Source organism: Oncorhynchus kisutch, unplaced genomic scaffold (assembly GCF_002021735.2).
Source record: "Oncorhynchus kisutch isolate 150728-3 unplaced genomic scaffold, Okis_V2 Okis03b-Okis08b_hom, whole genome shotgun sequence".
Classification (NCBI taxonomy): Eukaryota; Metazoa; Chordata; class Actinopteri; order Salmoniformes; family Salmonidae; genus Oncorhynchus; species Oncorhynchus kisutch.
The window spans coordinates 19880442-19895124 of record NW_022261980.1 but is presented as its reverse complement, the minus strand read 5'-3'; the positions used below and the strand labels follow the sequence as shown (position 1 = coordinate 19895124).

The 14683-nt window shown below is 43.9% G+C and overlaps 1 protein-coding gene across 1 annotated transcript in view; it reads right to left on the bottom strand.

Annotated features, from left to right (window-relative positions):
• Positions 1–3799: 3799 nt before the first annotated feature.
• Positions 3800–14683, bottom strand: part of LOC109883527 (aminopeptidase N) — a 41828-nt gene continuing 30944 nt past the window's right edge. The window contains exons 13-20 of the mRNA XM_031812975.1: positions 14179–14234; positions 13547–13694; positions 11939–12030; positions 9330–9440; positions 7570–7737; positions 5884–6024; positions 5464–5545; positions 3800–4099 (exon numbers count right to left, since the gene is read on the bottom strand). Of these exons, the coding sequence (XP_031668835.1) occupies positions 3947–4099; positions 5464–5545; positions 5884–6024; positions 7570–7737; positions 9330–9440; positions 11939–12030; positions 13547–13694; positions 14179–14234 (951 nt within the window). The 3' untranslated portion in view covers positions 3800–3946. The remainder of the gene's footprint in view (positions 4100–5463; positions 5546–5883; positions 6025–7569; positions 7738–9329; positions 9441–11938; positions 12031–13546; positions 13695–14178; positions 14235–14683) is intronic.

Genomic DNA, 14683 nt, shown 5'->3' with positions numbered 1-14683 from the left:
ACTGGAGTGATGGAGGTAGATATGTATAGGGGTAAGGGGACAGGGACACTGGAGGGATGGAGGTAGATATGTATAGGGGGAAGGGGACAGGGATACTGGAGTGATGGAGGTAGATATGTATAGGGGGAAGGAGACAGGGATACTGGAGTGATGGAGGTAGATATGTATAGGGGTAAGGAGACAGGGATACTGGAGTGATGGAGGTAGATATGTATAGGGGGAAGGAGACAGGGATACTGGAGTGATGGAGGTAGATATGTATAGGGGTAAGGAGACAGGGATACTGGAGTGATGGAGGTAGATATGTATAGGGGGAAGGAGACAGGGATACTGGAGTGATGGAGGTAGATATGTATAGAGGGAAGGAGACAGGGATATTGGAGTGATGGAGGTAGATATGTATAGGGGTAAGGAGACAGGGATACTGGAGTGATGGAGGTAGATATGTATAGGGGGAAGGAGACAGGGATACTGGAGTGATGGAGGTAGATATGTATAGGGGTAAGGAGACAGGGATACTGGAGTGATGGAGGTAGATATGTATAGGGGGAAGGGGATACTGGAGTGATGGAGGTAGATACAGTGTATCACAAAAGTGAGTACACCCCTCACATTTTTGTAAATATTTGAGTTTATCTTTTCATGTGACAACACCTAAGAAATGACATTTTGCTACAATGTAAAGTGGTGATATACAGCTTGTATAACAGTGTAAATTTGCTGTCCCCTCAAAATTACTCTACACACAGCCATTAATGGCTATACTCACTGTATACACCCATGTTATTACCTGGTACTCCCTGTATATAACCACGTTATTACCTGGTACTCACTGTATATAGTCGTGTTATTACCTGGTACTCCCTGTATATAACCATGTTATTACCTGGTACTCCCTGTATATAACCATGTTATTACCTCCCTGTATATAACCATGTTATTACCTGGTACTCCCTGTATATAGCCATGTTATTACCTGGTACTCCCTGTATATAGCCATGTTATTACCTGGTACTCCCTGTATATAACCATGTTATTACCTGGTACTCCCTGTATATAACCATGTTATTACCTCCCTGTATATAACCATGTTATTACCAGGTAATCCCTGTATATAGCCATGTTATTACCTCCCTGTATATAACCATGTTATTACCTAGTACTCCCTGTATATAGCCATGTTATTACCTCCCTGTATATAGCCATGTTATTACCTGGTACTCCCTGTATATAGTCATGTTATTACCTGGTACCCCCTGTATATAGCCATGTTATTACCTGGTACTCCCTGTATATAACCATGTTATTACCTGGTACTTCCTGTATATAGCCATGTTATTACCTCCCTGTATATAGCCATGTTATTACCTCCCTGTATATAACCATGTTATTAGCTGGTACTCCCTGTATATACCCATGTTATTACCTAGTACTCCCTGTATATAGCCATGTTATTACCACCCTGTATATAACCATGTTATTACCTGGTACTCCCTGTATATAGCCATGTTATTACCTCCCTGTATATAGCCATGTTATTGCCTGGTACTTCCTGTATATAGCCATGTTATTACCTGGTACTCCCTGTATATAGCCATGTTATTACCTGGTACTCCCTGTATATAGCCATGTTATTACCTCCCTGTATATAACCATGTTATTACCTGGTACTCCCTGTATATAGCCATGTTATTACCTGGTACTCCCTGTATATAGTCATGTTATTACCTGGTACTCCCTGTATATAACCATGTTATTACCTGGTACTCCCTGTATATAGCCATGTTATTACCTGGTACTCCCTGTATATAGCCATGTTATTACCTCCCTGTATATAACCATGTTATTACCTGGTACTCCCTGTATATAGCCATGTTATTACCTGGTACTCCCTGTATATAGTCATGTTATTACCTCCCTGTATATAGCCATGTTATTACCTGGTACTCCCTGTATATAGTCATGTTATTACCTCCCTGTATATAACCATGTTATTACCACCCTGTATATAACCATGTTATTACCTTGTACTCCCTGTATATAGCCATGTTATTACCTGGTACTCCCTGTATATAACCATGTTATTACCTGGTACTCCCTGTATATAGCCATGTTATTACCTGGTGCTTCCTGTATATAACCATGTTATTACCTCCCTGTATATAGCCATGTTATAACCTGGTACTCCCTGTATATAGCCATGTTATTACCTTGTACTCCCTGTATATAGCCATGTTATTACCTGGTACTTCCTGTATATAGCCATGTTATTACCTGGTACTCCCTGTATATAGCCATGTTATTACCTAGTACTCCCTGTATATAGCCATGTTATTACCTCCCTGTATATAGCCATGTTATTACCTGGTACTTCCTGTATATAACCATGTTATTACCTTGTACTCCCTGTAAATAGCCATGTTATTACCTGGTACTCCCTGTATATAGCCATGTTATTACCTGGTACTCCCTGTATATAGCCATGTTATTACCTTGTACTCCCTGTATATAGCCATGTTATTACCTGGTACTTCCTGTATGTAACCATGTTATTACCATGTACTCCCTGTATATAGCCATGTTATTACCTGGTACCCCTCCACATTGACTCAGTACTGGTACTTCCTGTGCATATAGCCATGTTATTACCGCTTACAAGTACAGTTTAATTTGATTTCATAGAGGCACCATTCTGGTAAAGCTGCCTGGTAATCCTAATTCAGGCCAAAGAGGATTAGCTCCACCCCAGCCGAGCCATTGGCTAAATTTAGAGCAACACAGTGTCCACTCTCCATTTACCCTCCCCCTACATGCCTTAGCTCCACCTCCACATTCCCCACCCAGCCGTCAAGCCATCCACCCAACCAATCACATTCCACCATGAACACTGGCCCCAGCGTGACTGACGGGTTACTCTGTGTGGACCACTGCAGACCCAATGTAGAGAAATAACAATCTAGTGTGGAGAAAACATGTAGTTGTCAGTGATCTTTAGCAGTAGGTTGTTGTGTAAACGATGCAGTTCAACCGTCACAATCAAAGGCTATAGAAACTAGGCCATCAGCAAGGTGAATGTGGGGAATGTGATCTGAGCTGCGGTGGAGTTGTAGTGTAGTAGTCCTGGCTGTGTCTCTCTGCCCTTCATCATCTGGGCTCGTCCTCTAGCTGCTAGCTTCCATGTTGGGATTACAGACAACAGATTCCCCCTGACCGTTGACACGCAATGGGAGGGGCACGGCTCACTGGCTCAGTGCAGTCTCTATAACACAGGGCATTCTGGGACATTCTGGGCCCAACTCATGCTATTTAGTCAAATGTCCGCTTCAGAGGGATGATGACAGAGAGGATATAGACCACTAATGAAGGGAGATACTGTCAGCTTCAGAGGCATGAAGTAAACTGAAGGAGAGGAGAGGAGAGGAGAGGAGAGGAGAGGAGAGGAGAGGAGAGGAGAGGAGAGGAGAGGAGAGGAGAGGAGAGGAGAGGAGAGGAGAGGAGAGGAGAGGAGAGGAGAGGAGAGGAGAGGAGAGGAGAGGAGAGGAGAGGAGAGGAGAGGAGAGGAGAGGAGAGGAGAGGAGAGGAGAGGAGAGGTGTTGGTCCCTGACTGATGAGGAAGGTAGTAAACTGAAGGAGAGGAGAGGAGAGCTCTTCTCCTTTCCTCTCTCCTCTCCTCCCCTCTTCCTGTCTTGTATAGTTCCTCTTTAAAGACTGATTATAAAGCTGAACCTGTCTGACTTAACACGCTCCTGAGTCAAACTCTACTATCTACTTTTTTTTACACAAAACAATATATTCTATATATTTTTACAATGTAAACTTTATTGGTTCTGGGTAAAAATTCTCTGCAAATATTTCAGAAAAATCATGAATTCCACATGATGAAACACTAAATGCTTTGCATTCTCCACAAATTAATTGAAACTCCAAACAGAAATACATAATAAGTTTATGCTGAATTATCAGTGAACCATTTGTAGATGTCTGCCTTGTTCTCTGCAACCCACTTCATGTTGGCTTTGGTTCTCTCCAGGGCCTGGTCCACTGCTAGTGTGGCTGAACCAAAACCCTGCTCTGCATTCTCGTCAATGAACAGCTGCAACTATAGGACCAGAGAATGGACAGGCTATTAACACAGTATTAATCTATAGGACCAGAGAATGGACCGGCTATTAGCACAGTATTAACCTGTAGGACCAGAGAATGGACAGGCTGTTATGACAGTATTAACCTATAGGACCAGAAAATGGACAGGTTATTAACACAGTATTAACCTATAGCAACAGAGAATGGACAGATTATTAACACAGTATTAGCCTATAGGACCAGAGAATGGACAGGTTATTAAGACAGTATTAACCTATAGGACCAGAGAATGGACAGGTTATTAAGACAGTATTAATCTATAGGACCAGAGAATGGACAGGTTATTAAGACAGTATTAACCTATTGGACCAGAGAATGGACAGGCTATTAAGACAGTATTAATCTATAGGACCAGAAAATGGACAGGCTATTAAGACAGTATTAATCTATAGGACCAGAGAATGGACAGGTTATTAAGACAGTATTAATCTATAGCACCAGAGAATGGACAGGCTATTAACACAGTATTAACCTATAGGACCAGAGAATGGACAGGCTATTATGACAGTATTAACCTATAGGACCAGATAATGGACAGGCTATTAAGACAGTATTAACCTATTGGGCCAGATAATGGACAGGCTACTAAGAGAGTATTAATCTATAGGACCAGAGAATGGACAGGCTATTATGACAGTATTAACCTATAGGACCAGAGAATGGACAGGCTATTAAGACAGTATTAACCTATAGGACCAGATAATGGACAGGTTATTAAGACAGTATTAATCTATAGGACCAGAGAATGGACAGGCTATTATGAGAGTATTAACCTATAGGACCAGAGAATGGACAGGCTATTAAGACAGTATTAACCTATAGGACCAGATAATTGACAGGTTATTAAGACAGTATTAATATATAAGACCAGATAATTGACAGGTTATTAAGACAGTATTAATATATAAGACCAGATAATTGACAGGTTATTAAGACAGTATTAATATATAAGACCAGATAATTGACAGGTTATTAAGACAGTATTAATGTTGAAGGGGAAGGGACATTTGGCCCATGTTTGCCTGAGAGTTTCTGTTTCCTAGATGATGACCGTATCCACCCGGATAAAGGTATATTTTACTGAAACGTTGTTTAATAGATCCATTAAATGTTTGGAAGCATCTGGACCACCAGTGTGCTGGTATTTTTATTTTCGTTAACCAGCTTTTTTTTCTCTCATTATACCTGTTAACACGTCAGGAGGTAACACTCTTATTATGTTAATTATAGCAGCGTGGCATCACCAACCAGGAAGTCAACTGGACGTCTGTGGTTGGATCACAGTCACACAGAGACACAGAAGCTCTGAATGGGTTGTACCTGTTTCAGTTCAAACTCTGAGGAGAAGCGCCTGGTGATTCCATCAATGAGCCGTGCGAAGGACAACGATCCCCCTCCATAACTACAAGATGAGGAGACATAAATACGGTCAATATTCAACACATTAAAACGTAATTGATAAAATCCCAAGCCAGTTGGCTCTGACAAAGTCCCAAGCCAAAGACTGGCCTACAACATGACCTTATATGAAAGGAGGTAGTGTACTATATAGTGATTAGGGTGCCACTACCCTTGCCCAGAGGTAGTGTACTATATAGGGATTAGGGTGCCACTAAATTTGACCAGTGGTAGTGCACTATATAGGGATTAGGGTGCCATTTGGGATGTAAACATTAGAATGAATAACTGCAGTTGTTCACATCAGACAGATGCATTATAGATATGTTAGATCCTACTCACTCATTAAATAAGTGGTTCCAGTTGGTTCTGACAAAGTCCCAAGCCAAAGACTGGCCTACAACATTACCAGCAATGTACACAATGGTGAATGTGGCGTCCTGTTTCCGAATCTTCTCTGGATCCAGACAGTAGTTCAGATACCTGAAACCCAAACACACAGATCAGATCCATCCTGAATGATCCTGCACAACTACATTGCTCAACTAATACTATTTGATTCAAACACACTGCATTACTTTGACCAGAACCCATTGGGCACATAGTGGGCCCATAGAGGGCTCATAGAGGGAACATAGAGGGCTCATAGAGGGCACATAGAGGGCCCATAGAGGGCTCATAGAGGGCTCATAGAGGGAACATAGAGGACTCATAGAAGGATCATAGAGGGCCCATAGAGGGCTCATAGTGGGCCCATAGAGGGCACATATAGGCCACATAGAGGGGACATAGAGGGCACATATAGAGGCCACATAGATGGCTCATAGAGGGCTCATAGAAGGCACATAGAGGGCTCATAGAGGGCACATAGAGGGCTCATAGAGGGCACATAGAGGGCTCATAGAGGTCTCATAGAGGGCTCATAGAGGGCTCATAGAGGGCACATATAGGGCTCATAGAGGGCTCATAGAGGGCACATAGAAGGATCATAGAGGGCTCATAGAGGGCACATAGAGGGCTCATAGAGGGAACATAGAGGGCTCATAGAGGGCTCATAGAGGGCTCATAGAGGGCTCATAGAGGTCTCATAGAGGGCCCATAGAGGGCTCATAGTGGGCCCATAGAGGGCACATATAGGCCACATAGAGCGGACATAGAGGGCACATATAGAGGCCACATAGATGGCTCATAGAGGGCTCATAGAGGGCACATAGAGGACTCATAGAGGGCACATAGAGGGCACATAGAGGACTCGTAGAGGGCACGTAGAGGGCTCATAGAGGGCACACAGAGAGCTCATAGTGGGCACATAGAGGGCTCATAGAGGGCACATAGAGGGCTCATAGAAGGCACATAGAGGGCTCATAGAGGGCTCATAGTGGGCACATAGAGGGCTCATATAGGGCTCATAGAGGGCACAGAGGGCTCATAGAGGGCTCATAGAGGTCTCATAGAGGGCCCATAGAGGGCTCATAGTGGGCCCATAGAGGGCCCATATAGGCCACATAGAGCGGACATAGAGGGCACATATAGAGGCCACATAGATGGCTCATAGAGGGCTCATAGAGGGCACATAGAGGACTCATAGAGGGCACATAGAGGGCACATAGAGGACTCGTAGAGGGCACGTAGAGGGCTCATAGAGGGCACACAGAGAGCTCATAGTGGGCACATAGAGGGCTCATAGAGGGCACATAGAGGGCTCATAGAAGGCACATAGAGGGCTCATAGAGGGCTCATAGTGGGCACATAGAGGGCTCATATAGGGCTCATAGAGGGCACAGAGGGCTCATAGAGGGCTCATAGAGGGCACATAGATGGCTCATAGAGGGCCCATAGAGGGCCCATAGAAGGCACATTTATGGCACATATAGGGCTCATATAGGGCACATAGAGGGCTCATAGAGGGAACATAGAGCAGTAGTGCGCCGTAAATAAGGAATAGGGTTCAATTTGGGACACAGTCTGGGTCCTCTTCACCTGTTCAGTAACCAGGGAACCCTGGTGCAGGCCAGAAGTCATCCTCACCTGTTCAGTAACCAGGGAACCCTGGTGCAGGCCAGGGAATACATCAGCTTGTCAGCCTCAGAGGCAATGGAAGCCTCTCTGTACATCCTCCAGGCGAAGTCCCACTCCTCCACCCCTCCTGCTGCGATGGCACTGCAGTACACCGTCTGCCTCAGGTTGGGGTGAATCCTGGACCAGACAATGTAAACAAGATCATCACATCAGGTTTGGGATCAATAACAGCCTTCAACACCAGGGTTGGGATCAATAACAGCCTTCAACACTAGGGTTGGGATCAATAACAGCCTTCAACACTAGGGTTGAGATCAATAACAGTCTTAAACACTAGGGTTGGGATCAATAACAGCCTTCAACACTAGGGTTGGGATCAATAACAGCCTTCAACACTAGGGTTGGGATCAATAACAGTCTTCAACACTAGGGTTGGGATCAATAACAGCCTTCAACACTAGGGTTGGGATCAATAACAGCCTTCAACACTAGGGTTGGGATCAATAACAGCCTTCAACACTAGGGTTGGGATCAATAACAGCCTTCAACACTAGGGTTGGGATCAATAACAGTCTTCAACACTAGGGTTGGGATCAATAACAGTCTTCAACACTAGGGTTGGGATCAATAACAGCCTTCAACACTAGGGTTGGGATCAATAACAGCCTTCAACACTAGGGTTGGGATCAATAACAGTCTTCAACACTAGGGTTGGGATCAATAACAGTCTTCAACACTAGGGTTGGGATCAATAACAGCCTTCAACACTAGGGTTGGGATCAATAACAGTCTTCAACACTAGGGTTGGGATCAATAACAGCCTTCAACACTAGGGTTGGGATCAATAACAGCCTTCAACACTAGGGTTGGGATCAATAACAGCCTTCAACACTAGGGTTGGGATCAATAACAGTCTTCAACACTAGGGTTGGGATCAATAACAGCCTTCAACACTAGGGTTGGGATCAATAACAGCCTTCAACACTAGGGTTGAGGAGGAGGAGGATAGGATAGGATAGGAGAGGACCCCTCCTGTTTCAGCCTCCAGTATTTATGCTGCAGTAGTTTATGTGTCGGGGGGCTAGGGTCAGTTTGTTATATCTGGAGTACTTCTCCTGTCCTATCCGGTGTCCTGTGTGAATTTAAGTGTGCTTTCTCAAATTCTCTCTTTCTTTCTCTCTCTCGGAGGACCTGAGCCCTAGGACCATGCGTCAGGACTACCTGACATGATGACTCCTTGCTGTCCCATGTCCACCTGGCTGTGCTGCTGCTCCAGTTTCAACTGTTCTGCCTGTGATTATTATTGGACCATGCTGGTCATTTATGAACATTTGAACATATTGGCCATGTTCTGTTATAATCTCCACCCGGCACAGCCAGAAGAGGACTGGCCACCCCACATAGCCTGGTTCCTCTCTAGGTTTCTTTCTAGGTTTTGGCCTTTCTAGGGAGTTTTTCCTAGCCACCGTGCTTCTACACCTGCATTGCTTGCTGTTTGGGGTTTTAGACTGAGTTTCTGTACAGCACTTTGAGATATCAGCTGATGTACGAAGGGCTATATAAATACATTTGATTTGATTTGATAGGAGAGGATAGGAGAGGAGAGGAAGAGGAGAGGAGAGGAGAGGAGAGGAGAGGAGAGGAGAGGAGAGGAGAGGAGAGGACAGGAGAGGAGAGGACAGGAGAGGAGAGGAGAGGAGAGGAGAGGAGAGGAGAGGAGAGGAGAGGAGAGGAGAGGAGAGGAGAGGAGAGGAGAGGGATCTCTGTACGTGTTGTTCTCGGGCGTTTTCATCCAGTCTTTGAACCAGCCTGTAGTCAGCTCCTCACAGCCTGCTACTCCTGTACTGCAGGCTATAGAGATGGCATTCACCTGGTTGTACCTGGAGACGGGAGGAAAATACAAATGAAACAGAAGAAACTCTTAACGGTATACTATAAACTATCGGCCTATATCGGATCTTCCATTCCTCTCAAATATTTTATAGAAGGCTGTTGCGCAGCAACTCACTGCCTTCCTGAAGACAAACAATGTATACGAAATGCTTCAGTCTGGTTTTAGACCCCATCATAGCACTGAGACGGCACTTGTGAAGGTGGTAAATTACATTTTAATGGCATCGGACCGAGGCTCTGCATCTGTCCTCGTGCTCCTAGACCTTAGTGCTGCTTTTGATACCATCGATCACCACATTCTTTTGGAGAGATTGGAAACCCAAATTGGTCTACACGGACAAGTTCTGGCCTGGTTTAGATCTTATCTGTCGGAAAGATATCAGTTTGTCTCTGTGAATGGTTTGTCCTCTGACAAATCAACTGTAAATTTCGGTGTTCCTCAAGGTTCCGTTTTAGGACCACTATCGTTTTCACTATATATTTTACCTCTTGGGGATGTTATTTGAAAACATAATGTTAACTTTCACTGCTATGCGGATGACACACAGCTGTACATTTCAATGAAACATGGTGAAGCCCAAAAATTGCCCTTGCTAGAAGCATGTGTTTCAGACATAAGGAAGTGGATGGCTGCAAACTTTCTACTTTTAAACTCAGACAAAACAGAGATGCTTGTTCTAGGTTCCAAGAAACAAAGAGATCTTCTGTTGAATCTGACAATTAATCTTAATGGTTGTACAGTCGCCTCAAATAAAACTGAAGGACATCGGCGTTACTCTGGACCCTGATCTCTCTTTTGAAGAACATATCAAGACCATTTCAATGACAGCTTTTTTCCATCTACGTAACATTGCAAAAATCTGAAACTTTGTCCAAAAATGATGCAGAAAAATTAATCCATGCTTTTGTCACTTCTAGGTTAGACTACTGCAATGCTCTACTTATCCGGCTACCCGGATAAAGCACTAAATAAACTTCAGTTAGTGCTAAATACGACTGCTAGAATCCTGACTAGAACCCAAAAAATTTATCATATTACTCCAGTGCTAGCCTCTCTACACTGGCTTCCTGTCAAAGCAAGGGCTGATTTCAAGGTTTTACTGCTAACCTACAAAGCATTACATGAGCTTGCTCCTACCTATCTCTCTGATTTGGTCCTGCCGTACATACCTACACGTACGCTACGGTCACAAGACGCAGGCCTCCTAATTGTCCCTAGAATTTCTAAGCAAACAGCTGGAGGCAGGGCTTTCTCCTATAGAGCTCCATTTTTATGGAACGGTCTGCCTACCCATGTCAGAGACGCAAACTCGGTCTCAACCTTTACTGAAGACTCATCTCTTCAGTGGGTCATATGATTGAGTGTAGTCTGGCCCAGGAGTGTGAAAGTGAACGGAAAGGCTCTGGAGCAACGAACCGCCCTTGCTGTCTCTGCCTGGCCGGTTCCCCTCTTTCCACTGGGATTCTCTGCCTCTAACCCTATTACAGGGGCTGAGTCACTGGCTTACTGGGGCTCTCTCATGCCGTCCGTGGAAGGGGTGCGTCACCTGAGTGGGTTGATTCACTGATGTGGTCATCCTGTCTGGGTTGGCGCCCCCCCCCTTGGGTTGTGCCGTGGCGGAGATCTTTGTGGGCTATACTCAGCCTTGTCTCAGGATGGTAAGTTGGTGGTTGAAGATATCCCTCTAGTGGTGTGGGGGCTGTGCTTTGGCAAAGTGGGTAGGGTTATATCCTTCCTGTTTGGCCCTGTCCGGGGGTGTCCTCGGATGGGGCCACAGTGTCTCCTGACCCCTCCTGTCTCAGCCTCCAGTATTTATGCTGCAGTAGTTTATGTGTCGGGGGCTAGGGTCAGTTTGTTATATCTGGAGTACTTCTCCTGTCCTATTCGGTGTCCTGTGTGAATCTAAGTGTGCGTTCTCTAATTCTCTCTTTCTCTCTTTCTTTCTCTCTCTCGGAGGACCTGAGCCCTAGGACCATGCCCCAGGACTACCTGACATGATGACTCCTTGCTGTCCCCAGTCCACCTGACCGTGCTGCTGCTCCAGTTTCAACTGTTCTGCCTTATTATTATTCGACCATGCTGGTCATTTATGAACATTTGAACATCTTGGCCATGTTCTGTTATAATCTCCACCCGGCACAGCCAGAAGAGGACTGGCCACCCCACATAGCCAGGTTCCTCTCTAGGTTTCTTCCTAGGTTTTGGCCTTTCTATGGAGTTTTTCCTAGCCACCGTGCTTCTACACCTGCATTGCTTGCTGTTTGGGGTTTTAGGCTGGGTTTCTGTACAGCACTTTGAGATATCAGCTGATGTACGAAGGGCTATATAAATACATTTGATTTGATTTTGATTTGATTTATACTGACCTCACAACTTCTGACTTATTGAGTCCATTCATGATAACTGGATGAGAACAATAATTTCTAACTATCGTGACATTTTCTCTTTGTACCCATCAACATTGTGAAAGGTAGACGTTCTTACTGGTCAGTGTGTTTCTCAGGAATCTTGGTCCAGTCAGCAGTGATAGTCTTGAAGTGGTTGAAAAGAGGCGTGACTTGTTTATTGAGGTAAGCCTGAAAGATAAGAACAGAACTCCCGGTTTATTGAGGTAAGCCTGAAAGATAAGAAGATATCTTGCTGTTTATTGAGGTAAGCCTGAAAGATAAGAACAGAACTAGCTGTTTATTGAGGTAAGCCTGAAAGATAAGAACAGAACTAGCTGTTTATTGAGGTAAGCCTGAAAGATAAGGACAGAACTAGCTGTTTATTGAGGTAAGCCTGAAAGATAAGAACAGAACTCCCTGTTTATTGAGGTAAGCCTGAAAGATAAGAACAGAACTCCCTGTTTATTGAGGTAAGCCTGAAAGATAAGGACAGAACTAGCTGTTTATTGAGGTAAGCCTGAAAGATAAGAAGATATCTTGCTGTTTATTGAGGTAAGTCTGAAAGATAAGGACAGCACTCCCTGTTTATTGAGGTAAGCCTGAAAGATAAGAACAGAACTAGCTGTTTATTGAGGTAAGCCTGAAAGATAAGAACAGAACTAGCTGTTTATTGAGGTAAGCCTGGAAGATAAGAACAGAACTCCCTGTTTATTGAGGTAAGCCTGAAAGATAAGAACAGAACTCCCTGTTTATTGAGGTAAGCCTGAAAGATAAGAACAGAACTCCCTGTTTATTGAGGTAAGCCTGAAAGATAAGAACAGAACTCCCTGTTTATTGAGGTAAGCCTGAAAGATAAGGACAGAACTCCCTGTTTATTGAGGCAAACCTGAAAGATAAGAACAGAACTAGCTGTTTATTGAGGTAAGCCTGAAAGATAAGGACAGAACTCCCTGTTTATTGAGGCAAACCTGAAAGATAAGAACAGAACTAGCTGTTTATTGAGGTAAGCCTGAAAGATAAGGACAGAACTAGCTGTTTATTGAGGTAAGCCTGAAAGATAAGAACATAACTAGCTGTTTATTGAGGTAAGCCTGAAAGATAAGAACAGAACTCCCTGTTCATTGTGGTAAGCCTGAAAGATAAGGACAGAACTCGCTGTATCACAACATATCAGAGAAATTGGATGACATTATCATTTGCATTCCTCAGTGTCAATAAAAATGGAACAGAGTTGATCTTAGTAGCAGATTTTGCAATTAAAAAATATTCAGTAGTCTACTGCTATGTCCCAGATGGAACTCTATTCCATATAGTGGCCAAAATGAATAGGGTGCCATATAGTGATCTGGTCAAAGTACTGCATAAGGAATAGGGTGCCATATAGTGATCTGGTCAAAGTACTACATAAAGAATAGGGTGCCATATAGTGATCTGGTCTAAGTACTGCATAAGGAATAGGATGCCATATAATGATCTAGTCAAAGTACTGCATAAGGAATAGGGTGCCATATAGTGATCTGGTCAAATTACTGCATAAGGAATAGGGTGCCATATAGTGATCTGGTCAAAGTACTGCATAAGTAACAGGGTGCCATATAGTGATCTGGTCAAAGTACTGCATAAGTAACAGGGTGCCATATAGTGATCTGGTCTAAGTACTGCATAAGGAATAGGGTGTCATATAGGACCCAGATATAACACTGACCTGCATGGGTCCGTAGACGTCGCTGCGGTCGAACATGAGGAAGAAGTAGCCCAGGTTCCTGTCAGCTGTTTGCCAGGGCATGTACTCTCTCTCCCTCTGAAGGAACAGGGTGGTTCTCAGAGCCAGTATAGTGCTGACTATCCTCGCCCTGACGTGGACCAAGATCGAAAAACATCACAAACACCTTTATTAATCAACTACAATGATATCAACCAGGAATTACACCTGCTGAAATGGTACTGACAGCAACAGACACAAAATAGACAGAGGACTTTACAGATAGTTTAGATACAGACAGCATATAGACAGAGGAATGTACAGATAGTTTAGATACAGACAGCATATAGACAGAGGAATGTACAGATAGTTTAGATACAGACAGCATATAGACAGAGGAATGTACAGATAGTTTAGATACAGACAGCATATAGACAGAGGAATGTACAGATAGTTTACATACAGACAGCATATAGACAGAGGAATGTACAGATAGTTTACATACAGACAGCATATAGACAGAGGAATGTACAGATAGTTTAGATACAGACAGCATATAGACAGAGGAATGTACAGGTAGTTTACATACAGACAGCATATAGACAGAAGTCTATGCTGTGTGGAAGAGGACTCACCTAGCCAGGTTAAAAGCATCATCCACAACCTGGGCTCTGTTGATCACTGGAATAGCCTGAATATAAACACAGGGACATTGAAATATGTCTGGTTCCCATATTGGGACAGTCAGCAGGCTTTGTGCTGGTCTTCCTGGGACATAGTAATTTAGCAGGTTAGAAAGCATCATTATCATATGGACTGTTATCTCATGGTCTGTGCTGAGCTGGGTGAAGAGGTCATTATCATATGGACTGATACCTCATGGTCTGTGCTGAGCTGGGTGAGGAGGTCATTATCATATGGACTGATACCTCATGGTCTGTGCTGAGCTGGGTGAGGAGGTCATTATCATATGGACTGTTACCTCATGGTCTGTGCTGAGCTGGGTGAGGAGGTCATTATCATATGGACTGTTACCTCATGGTCTGTGCTGAGCTGGGTGAGGAGGTCATTATCATATGGACTGATACCTCATGGTCTGTGCTGAGCTGGGTGAGGAGGTCATTATCATATGGACTGATA